Here is a 12046-nt window from a genome sequence, read left to right as displayed (position 1 = left end):
CACCATGCTTGACAGATAGCGTCAGGCACTCTTCCAGTATCTTTTCATGAGTCTCACAAATCATCTTCTATATGATGCAAACACCTCAAATTTCAATTTGTCTGTTTATTACACTTTTTCCAAACTTCAACAGTCCAATGTCTATATTCTTTTACCCATATTAATCTTTGTCTTTTGTTGGCCTTTCTCAGATATGGCTTTTTCTTTGCCACTCTGCCTAGAAGGCCTGTACTCTAGAGTCACCTCATCAATGTAGATGTGGATACTGGCATTTTGTGGGTACCATTTAATGAAGCTGCCAGTTGAGGACCTGTGAGGTGTTGTCTTCTTGCTTAGTTGTGCATCGGGGGCCTCCAACTTCTCTTCTACTCTGGTTAGAGACGGTTTGTGCTGATCTCTGAAGGGAGTAGTACACATAGTTGTAGGAAATGTTCAGTTTCTTGGCAATTCCTCACATGGAATAGCCTTCATTTCGAAGAACAAGAATAGACTGTTGAGTTTTACATAATTGTACAAGAGTTTTCAAGGGTTTTTTAATCATCCATTAGTCTTCTAACGCGATTAGCAAACACAATGTACTACCGTGTTTCCCCGATAATAAGACATCCCCCGAAAATAAGACCTCCCCCAGATTTTGGACATGTGTCCAAAATAAGACCTCCCCCGAAAATAAGGCTGATTCAAATTTCAATCCGGTGGATTGCAAACAATAAATACTAGACCCCGCTAACCTCCGCTAACCTCCAGGTGATCTTCAATCACCTCTGAGGTATTTAGAGACCTCCATTGCGGGAGCCGTGTGACGTCGCCACGCACATCACACGGCTGCAGCAGAGCGGCTGCAGCAGAGCACGGAGCGCTGGCGTTGATGAGACAGAGAGGAGGAGGGGTGTGTAAAGGAGGCTATGGTACGTTCCCTCTCTTTAACTGGGGGCATGTTTACAAGGAGCACTGGGGCATGTTTACAAGGAGCACTGGGGGCATGTTTACAAGGAGCACTGGGGGCATGTTTAAATGGAAGACAGGGGCACAAAATAAGACCTCCCCTGAAAATAAGGCCTATGGCGTTTTTTGTGGGTTGAAAAAAAATAAGACAGTGTCTTATTATCGGGGAAACACGGTATTAGAACAATGGAGTGATGGTTGCTGGAGATGGGCCTCAATACACCTATGTAGATATTCCTTTAAAAAGCAGAGGTACTTCTTTACTTTCACGGCGCCTTGCGGGGCTCGCTTCGCTCGCCCACGCTGCGGGCTCGGTGGCTCGCTACGCTCGCCACGCTATTTAAAATCAACTCCATGCCAACATGGATAGTGGAGGTATGAACTATCCATGTTGGCATGGCGTTAAATTCCTTTATTTACATAGTTTGTGGCGAGCGTAGAAGCCGGAAGTAGCACGGCGCCATGCTGGCGCCGTGAAAGTAAAGAAGTACCAAAGCAGACATTTGCAGCTAGTATAGTCATTTACCACAATAATAATGTATACAGTCTATTTCTAATTAATTGAATATTATTTTTAACAGTTTAGGCACTATGAGGTTGATTCTGTTTGGCTCGTAAGCTGCAAGTATTGCAGCTTACAGAGTGCCAGAGAAGGCACCGCCTTGATGAAAATACATCCCCCCCAACGCCGTTTCCCCTCCCAACCATGCAAGGGGATGTGACCAAAGACACATCCCCTCGCATGTGCCTGCTGCTGCAGAAATGATCCGATGGTCACCGACCATTGAATGTTTTCTACTGGACTAGCAAATAAAAGTCAGTGGAAACCGACTTTTATTTGCGTGTGCTGGGACGAAGACAGGGCAGGCAGATGATGTCATATGATGTCAGCCAACTGCCACCCCTTTCACACATTGGCACACCCGCATTCCCATGGGAACACCCAGCATTTTCACGGGGATGCCCATGAAACGCTGGGTGCTCCTATGGGCGACACCTGACCCCCCCACCACACACCCCCAGCCCGCACCGCTCTGTGGAAACAGCTCGGCAACTATGCAAGCCGTTCGCCCAGTGAACCTGCACATGTGCATTAACTATTATGCGCATGTGCAGAAGAAAAGCATTGATCTCCGTTGCAAATTTGCCATGGACCGATTAAAATCACCCCCTATATAGTCAAAAAAGCATCATGGTATCATTTTTTTCTAAATTATATCTCTGAATTCAAACTCCAAATTACAAATTCCAACATTGAAACATGATTTTGAATCTAATTTACAAATTTAAACTTTACTTTATGGCAGTGGTGTCAAACTCATGGCCCTCCAGCTGTTGTGGAACTACATGTCCCATCATGCTCTGCCACCGTTTTACCAATCCATTATACTAAATCTGCGTCAAGGCATGCTGGGATGTGTAGTTCCACAACAGCTGGAGGGCCATGAGTTTGACACCACTGCTTTATGGCATGGCATTGCAAAATGGAGTGATAGCCATCCTTATTCAAAATCCCTATTACCTTGTTCAAATCTTCCACTTTACCTGCACCAAAGCAGCCCTCCACCATGCTTGACAGATAGCGTCAGGCACTCTTCCAGTATCTTTTCACGAGTCTCACAAATTATCTTCTGTATGATGCAAACACCTCAAATTTCAATTTGTCTGTCAATTACACTTTTTCCAATTTTCAACAGTCCAATGTCTATATTCTTTTACCCATAATAATCTTTGTCTTTTGTTGGCCTTTCTCAGATTTGGCTTTTTCTTTGCCACTCTGCCTAGAAGGCCTGTACTCTAGAGTCACCTCATCAATGTAGATGTGGATACTGGCATTTTGTGGGTACCATTTAATGAAGCTGCCAGTTGAGGACCTGTGAGGTGTTGTCTTCTTGCTTAGTTGTGCATCGGGGGCCTCCAACTTCTCTTCTACTCTGGTTAGAGACGGTTTGTGCTGATCTCTGAAGGGAGTAGTACACATAGTTGTAGGAAATGTTCAGTTTCTTGGCAATTCCTCACATGGAATAGCCTTCATTTCGAAGAACAAGAATAGACTGTTGAGTTTTACATGAAAGTTCATTTTCTGGCCATTTTGAGAGTATAAACGAACCCACAAAATGAATGCTCTGGATAATCAGCTAGCTTAATGGAAGGCACGTTTTATAGCTTTTTTAATGATCAAATGCATTTTCAGCTCTGCTAACATAATTTTACAAGAGTTTTCAAGGGTTTTTTAATCATCCATTAGTCTTCTAATGCGATTAGCAAACACAATGTACTATTAGAACAATGGAGTGATGGTTGCTGGAAATGGGCCTCAATACACCTATGTAGATATTCCTTTAAAAAGCAGACATTTGCAGCTAATATAGTCATTTACCACAATAATAATGTATACAGTGTATTTCTAATTAATTGAATATTATTTTTAACAGTTTAGGCACTATGAGGTTGATTCTGTTTGGCTCGTAAGCTGCAAGTATTGCAGCTTACAGAGTGCCAGAGAAGGCGCCGCCTTGATGAAAATACATCCCCCCCAACGCCGTTTCCCCTCCCAACCATGCAAGGGGATGTGCCCAAAGACACATCCCCTCGCATGTGCCTGCTGCTGCAGAAATGATCCAATGGTCACCGACCATCGAATGTTTTCTACTGGACTAGCAAATAAAAGTCAGTGGAAACAGACTTTTATTTGCATGTGCTGGGACGAAGACAGGGCGGGAAGCTGATGTCACATGATGTCAGCCAAACCCCCCCCCCCCGGCACACATTGGCAAACCCGCATTCCCATGGGAACACCCAGCATTTTCATGGGGATGCCCATGAAACGCTGGGTGCTCCTATGGGTGACACCTGACCCCCCCACCACACACCCCCAGCCCGCACCGCTCAGTGGGAACGGCTTGGCAACTATGCAAGCCGTTCGCCAAGTGAACCTGCACATGTGCATTAACTATTTTGTGCATGTGCAGAAGAAAAGCATTGATCTCCGTTGCAAATTTGCCATGGACCGATTAGAATTACCCCCTATATAATATAGTCAAAAAAGCATCATCGTATAATTTTTTTCTCATTTATATCTCTGAATTCAAACTCCAAATTAAAAATTCAAAACATTTTAACATGATTTTGAACTCTAATTTACAAATTTTAACTACTGTATAAATTGAAAATTTGAACCTACAAAACTATAATGAACTGGTGTCAAATTATTTTAAAGTCCATGAAATCGCCAAATTTTTTAAAAACTTTTAAACTGGTTTAAATACTTTAATGTCAGCATCCCTAAAAAGCAAAAAAATGAGCATTACAGTATAACTATGCTTTACCTACAGTCTTTCTCTTCCAGCTTATACAGTATCTAGTACATTGAACACATACAGTATGTATTAACATACAATTTCAAGCATCTTACATACAGTATGCCACAAAAGATTGAAATATGTTTTTGAGAAATGTCCCTTTAATCCCAGCTATTTAGACAGTTTTTTTTATTACATTTGTCTCTATTTAGTTTCTAAATCCTTAATCCTTCAATATATTTAATCCTGTTAAAATACAATATCTTTATTATTAATGATATTTTCTCTTCACTGTTGAGATGACTTTGCTAATACTAACCACCAATTAGCACTCATTATAATTAGAAGTCGGGACCTACTGTCACTCATGATTTCGATTTTATATAGGGGATTTTGTAACTCTTGACACAAAGAGCGAGAAGGGAGATGATATACACCAAACAAAAAATAAATAAAGTGCACCATTCAACCAATTATCACAATCATGGTGCATTACTGATTAAATATGTATTTAAGCACAGAATTTGACCTTGCGGAGTGCTAGATTTATCAGACAGTTTTCTTTTAATAAGCAGAAGGGCAATCATTTTAATTCATTTGTTTTTATGCTGAGTAAGGGCTTTGGCAAGCTGGGTCCTTTTTGTCTTTATTCTCCTTCACCTAAGCACTTCGCTGAATTGCAACTTTCACTGGAGATAATTTACTAATCCACTTATCAGTGTCATTTTCCCATTCATTCCCCAATTTTGTTGACATCATCATTTAATATCACTACGTATAAAAAAATGAAATAATCCTGAATTTATTATTTTAGTGTGACGAGTTGTCAACAAAAATATCAGCTATAGAGCTATTAAAGATTTGTATCTGTGTATTTGATAGTGTGTGAGCTTGCTAGAACATTGTAGAATGGTAATCTTAACATGATCAGATACTACTATCAAAATTCACAAGATCTTATCCTACAGGTTCTCAAAATCGGTAGTCAGGACCCCACACAGTGCATGTATTTGCAGGTCTCTCACAAAATCACAAGTGAAATAATTAGCTCCGCCTGTGAATCTTTTAAATTGTGTCAATGAGTAATGAATGCACCTGTGCACCTGCCGGGTGACCTGAAAAACGTGAATTGTCTGGGGTCCTGAGGACCAAGTTTGAGAACCCCTGCCTTATCCTAATAAATATGATTGTCATAAAGGTTTATGATTGGAGGTGGGGTTGGGGAGGGGTAAAGTTACCATGAACCCAATTGGTTTAGTCATTAATATGAATAGTAACTGAGGGGGAAATGACTTAAAACTAGTCATTCATCAGAAATGTATGTGTCTATATACATATTTGAATATTCAATGCTTTTCTATTACTAGGTTTATTGTCACTTCAGTATTAGTTATTGGAGCTAAGCTTAGGCAGACAAACATGTACCAGATGGCATGCGATGCGACGCGATTTTGGCCCCCATACCATTAAAAATTGTATAAGCTTTTAAGCACCCAAATGGGTGCTTATGATGTTAAATGCAGCCCCACGCCAACCCCCCACTATAAACGTGAACCAGAAGCTTGGCGAGCGCAGCGAGCCCGCGAGGGGCGGTGGTACGCGTCCTACGAACTTTTCATACCCCCACTATCCACGTCGGCGTGGAGTCGAGAATAGAAAGTGTGGCGAGCGCAGCGAGCCACCGAGCCCGAAGCGTGGCGAGCGCAGCGAGGTATCACAGGTATCCGCGCCCCCTCGCGGGCTTCACAGGTGTCCTCATCCCCTCGCGGGGCTCGCTGCGCTCGCCGCGCTTCGGGCTCGGTGCGCTCGCTTTTTATTCTCAACTCCACGCCGACGTGGATAGTGGGGGTATGAAAAGGTCATAGGACGCGTACCGCTGCGCTCGCCACGCTTCGGGTTCATGTTTATAGTGGGGGGGGGTGGCGTGGGGGTGCATTTAACATTGTAAGCACCCATTAGGGTGCTTATACAATGTTTAATTGCATTGCATCGCATTGTATGGCATTGTATGCCATATACAATGTCATACAATTTTAAAATTGTATGACATTGTACAACATTGCGCGATATCGCATCGCATCGCATACCATTGCATGCCTTTTGGTATGTGATGCGATGGGCGCCGCTAAAATACACAAGTACCCAAAGAAAACACTAAAACCAGCTTCACATTGCAGCTTTAAGACGATATATTGCCGTTTTTTTACCATTTTAAAACCGGGACAGCTGCAATGTGAAAGCTCCATTGTCAATTTACCGGTTACAGAATACCGGTATTTTGAAACTTGTTAAAAGCAGGATCCTACACGTTTAAAAAAGTGATGGTAAAAAACGGCATTGAAACGGTAATACCCCTTTCAGACCGCACTTAGACGGGTAATATACCATTTAAGCTATGCGGTGTGAAAGGGGTTAAAGCTGTCTGCCCATTTTTTAAAAACGTTTCAAATTACCGGCTCAATGCCGTTTATGTGATGTGAAACCAGCTTAATTGGTATTCATGCAAACTTTTTCTGGCATGGATCAAACTCTGCGCTTAAACACTTAGATATGTCACAAACCTTTACTAACAAGACCTACAGGTTTCTTTCCCAATGATTTATTTACATTTAACATATTTTACTGTCACATTTTAGAGGAATGATGCTTAGAACTTGTTATATTTGTAATAATTATATATTGAGATATTTGGAGTCATTTGGTGATTAAACCTTTAGGATATATCGCAATGTATAGCTTGCACTTCTAAAGTTTTGGTGTACAAACATTTTGGCAAAATTGAAATGATGTATCCATTATATAGACTTTTGCAAATTGATAATATCAGCATAAACCAAAAACCTGTATACGGGTAGCTCAATTGGCTGCTGAATACAATATGACATTGTTTCTTGTGCACGTGTGTGAGTGAGTGTGTGTATGCGTGCATGTCTGTATGTTTGTGTGTGTGCCTTTTCTTATGTGCGAGTTAATACAAACAGTAAGTTGGAACAGGGATTTATTACTGACCAATACATTCTGTACAGTGTTGAGTTATTTAGTTGGGCTACAGAATAACTATAATACAGAACATCTGTTACAGATTGACTCTTCATTTGTATGCAGAGTTGAAGCGATTGCATTTTAATGCTTAACATGCCCATATACATTATTGGAAGTCGCCTTCAGCAGCCTTTATTTCCATTTTCTATGCTATATTTTTATTGTTGAGCACGATTTCACTTGTTCAATGTTGAACAGCCTGGATATTCACAAAAAGCAGATGTAGATGCTTTTTTTTATACAGTTGAATGGATAACATTATCTTTTGTCATACTTGGGTGCATATAAATGGTTTTACTTTGTTCCAAGATTTTGAACAGTTTGTGCAACATTTTCTCTGCATGAATTAATAAATAAGTAGCCTGTTAAAAGCTTTTGGCAAAACATCTAGATTCCAGTAATTTCATTTTCAATAATGGATCTGTGTTTTCCCCCATGAGCTTTTTATCCCCTTTGGTCTTTTAAAGTCTTAGATATCCAGATGATTTTCTTTTTTATTTCTTTTAAATAATGAAATGTCAGGAAAATATATATATATATATATATATCTGCATATCGTACAGTATCTCTTGGTGTTATTACTAATATTGTCACGTCAAGTACAATTTACCGTATGGGTTTTTTTTTTCCCCTCGACAACATAAATTAATGATTAATTTTCAAGCAGGATCAGGTGCATAGGATACACAAGTGGTGTCTTTGCGACTAGTATGGTTACATAAAACTTTTTTTACACAGCTCTAATTGTCATTTTTTCATATCTACATGTTTTAACAATTCATTAAATCATTACTAAGCTTCAACAAAACATTTTCCAAAGTATTGTGTTGAATCTATTTTTGAAAACTAATATGCCATATTTATTATATTTTTTTCCCTTTTAATAATCATATTTTCTCTTACTGTAGTTAAAGTCAGACTGTAGCTAACATACTTCATTTTAATCTAACAGTATATAAACCAGTAAGGATGTGTGTGGTTTTTTTGAGATATCTGAGCACACCCAAATTTAGGGTAATAAGTTGATCTGAATCCGAATGCGAAACTTTTCTCAGTTCGGAACTCTTAAGTATAAGTGTATTTAATTTATAGAGTAGTTAACAAGATTAATGCACATATTTTATTGACTATACACATTGCCAATATTCACAATGATCCTTCATGAAATATAATGGTTCATGAAGAAAAAATATCATTGGACATCTGGATCACCTCATACTAACAAATCCATGTACTGTATGCAGTAGATGATGAGATATGATGAGTACTCAGTATATGCACACAACCAGAATTTATCTAGATTGATATATGATTGATTAATACGGCACATTATACATTTATAGATGACATATAGGTAGATATGAGATAGATAGATAGATAGGTAGATATGAGATAGATAGATAGATAGATAGATAGATAGATAGATAGACAGATATAAGATAAATATATATGAGAAAGAAACTAGTGATAAATGAATAAGGAGCTACAGTAGCCATGAGATAGATTGATAGATATGAGATGGATAGATGGATAGAAAGATAGATAGACAGACAGACAAGGACGATTTTAGAGAAAAGGGGGCTTGGGTTCAGACCCTGGGGCTCCAGCAGCAGCAGTGAAGACTCTGTCAGCTTGCATTATGCCAGAGTCTACCGGCATACAGTAGACTCTAACATATGGAGCCCACACCTAGTTCCCGGAGAAATCTTTATTGTGCATGCGCAAACTACTGGTAAAATGGCCACTGTCCATCTTCCCAGTGATTTCTGTCTGCAGCATCAGCAGCCACAATGGGACACTGGGAGTGGTAAGTATAATTATATGGGTGTGGTGTTGGCACCCATGGACCCAGAGACTCATGTGCAATGCACACCTTGCACTTATTATAAATATGCCAATGTAGACAGATATTAGATATATACAGTAAATATAGATTGATTAATATGAGATAGAGATAGATAGATAACTGTGTGTGTTTTACATACTGTATTTGCATCTCTTGAATGAGGTTGCTCTGACAACATGGTTGATCAACAGTCCACATGAAAGATAACAAAGTGCTGTTAGCAGTGACACTGATCACATGACAAGTGTCAAAAGCACAAAATTATTTAAAAAATATTTATTTTAAAATATATTTTATATGCTTTTTTTTTAATTAACATTTTTTTTTTAACAAAACGCTAAACTAAACATAAGGCCTATAAAACAAGCCCTGTTCATTGTTGTAACCACCAGGCTGACAACAACAACAAAAAGTTTTAACAAAAATGAAACGCATAGACTGTTTTACCTTATATATTGTATGTTCTTCTTTGTCTCTCTAACTAGTGAAAAGGTCCATAGATTATAAATCTAGAGGATTTAAATTGTTTCCAGGGAAAGACCTCAACAGCAAGTTTTCTATCTGTGAGTGTACCTTTTGTTACTCTTTTTGGTGCAACGTTGACCCCTTGTGTCCGTGTTTGTTCTTGTTACTGAGACATTACAACATGTTTAATATGCCATCTATTATTTCTATTAATTGCTAGTTTTTATGCTGAAGATTGTAATAGAAAAAAAAAAACATCTGATTTATTTTTCAATTTTTAAGTAATGCTAAAATATTAAGAACGCATTGGTTTGCAAATTATCAGACAGTTATATAATATACCATATGTATAGCAGTGAAATGCAGTCAGCGTATATTGGAGTTGGAGCCACCCTTGTCATACTCAAGAATACACTGGAGTTTTGACTATAAAAATGGCTAAAATTATAAATACCAAGAAGATACAGTATTTATCATTTATAAATATAAATGTTGCATTATTATTATTATTATTATTATTATTATTATTATTATTATTAGAATTATTAGAATTTTTTAGTCAAACCTCACCAGATTTGAAGAACTCGGCTGGAAACACTTTCAAGGAGAGACGGAGGCAGCTAACAAAGTATTAGTACTGCTGTACCTTTGTATAATGCCAATACTAACCATTGGGTTCATATACTGTATGTGTGTGTAAATCTGGCTAATACTAGGCAGCCCTTCTCCATCCATTGACCTTACCCCCCCCCCAACACACACACACACACACACACACACACATGGATCACTTGAGATGTAGTGTTAACGATCACCAGTTTTGAGTGTACAAATATAAGCATTTGAGTACTTTTAAAGGGTATGTATCAAATTATGAAGGAGAGAGAGCTAAAGCACCAACCAATCAGCTTCATCTACAGGCAGTGTTTGAAAACAATGGCCGTTTGAAGCTGATTGTTTGATACTCTAACTGTCTTCAAGGCTTGAATCCATCTCTTTCCCACCACCATTAATGTTCAACTAAGAAGTCATGTCTCCTGATAATCTATCTCCTCCTGGATAGAAAACTAATGAGGTAGCAGCAACATTGATAATCCAAGTAACAATTTGGAGGAATACTTCAGTATATTTTAACTAATGCATATATAATTCAGGAATTCTCACCCACATGTAGCCTGAAACCTAATCACAATATAACTTTCGTGATAGTATCTCATAAAATGTTACCTTCCTCTGATATTCATGATCTCCAAACTTCCAGACTGTTTCCTGAGCCATGGAACACAGATAGGACAAAAACACACTGTCCCTTTGCTCAGGAGCCTGGAAGTCCGATACTTGTGTATTATCACGGCGCCCATCGCATACCATACCATAAGGCATACGATGGTATGCGATGCGATGCGATATCGCGCAATGTTGTACAATGTCATACAATTTAAAAATTGTATGACATTGTATATGGCATGCAATGCCATCCAATGCGATGGGATGCGATTAAAAATGTTAAATGCACCCTAATGGGGGCTTACAATGTTAAATGCACCCCCACGCCACCCCCACTATAAACGTGATCCCGAAGCGTAGCATGCGTAGCAAGCCGGCGAGGGGCGGCGGTACGCGTCCTACGACCTTTTCATACCCCCACTATCCACGTCGGCGTGGAGTTGACTTTATAAAGCGTGGGGGTGCATTTAACATTGTAAGCACCCATTAGGGTGCTTATGCAATTTTTAATCGAATAGGGGTGTAAAATCGCATCGCATGCCATCGGGTGTATGGCATGCAATGCGATAAAAACATTGCGCGATCAATATCGGGGGCGCCGTGATAATACACAAGTACCGGAAGTCCTTTATAACCGGAGGAAGTTGAATACAACATTGATGCACTTTGATTTTTATGTACAAATGTAGTTTAACTAAATTATGTTTAACTAGTTAAAAGACAATTGAAATGATGGCTTATGCCATATGGACCTTATTCTGATTGACTCGCAAGGCTGCGAAATAAATCAAAATAAGGTCCAATATTTTCACTTGAGATGAGACAGTTTTTATTATAACAGTTTTTAGGCTATCCACCCCACCCCCAGTCCCTATCTGCTCCCACCTCCAATCTCTGTCTTCACAGCTCCCAGCAAGTTTGAAACAGATCAGTGTCCCTGCAAAAATTGCTTACACTTTTTGTTATGACATCTTTATGCACACAAAGGAGTAATTTGGTACTCTAGTGGTCAGTGTCAGTATTTTTCCTCATAGTTGGATGTAACTGTAAAGATTTGAAAAATAATTAGCATCTATCATCTCATCCATCATACCCAAGATACGGCTGCCCTTTGTCTTCTTTTTTGTGTACATGTGTATGTGTCATCATTAATGCTAATCCCCAGATTTATTTTCTCTTCAGTTTTGTAGTCACTTAAACATCGTAAGATGGGTTTAAT

At 39.0% G+C, this 12046-nt stretch overlaps 1 protein-coding gene across 6 annotated transcripts in view; it reads left to right on the top strand.

Moving 5' to 3' along the window:
- The window catches only part of CSMD3 (CUB and Sushi multiple domains 3), a 969186-nt gene that overhangs the window by 410205 nt on the left and 546935 nt on the right, over positions 1 to 12046 (top strand). For 3 of the 6 annotated variants that reach the window (XM_083186713.1, XM_083186711.1, XM_083186714.1), the window contains one exon: positions 9621 to 9698. The exons of the other annotated variants lie outside the window; for them this stretch is intronic. In XM_083186713.1, coding sequence (XP_083042839.1) covers positions 9621 to 9698 — 78 coding nt within the window. The remainder of the gene's footprint in view (positions 1 to 9620; positions 9699 to 12046) is intronic. 6 annotated transcript variants of the gene reach the window in all.

Source organism: Crinia signifera, chromosome 5, assembly GCF_055691185.1.
Source record: "Crinia signifera chromosome 5, ASM5569118v1, whole genome shotgun sequence".
NCBI lineage: Eukaryota > Metazoa > Chordata > Amphibia > Anura > Myobatrachidae > Crinia > Crinia signifera.
This window is presented reverse-complemented; position numbering and strand designations above follow the sequence as displayed.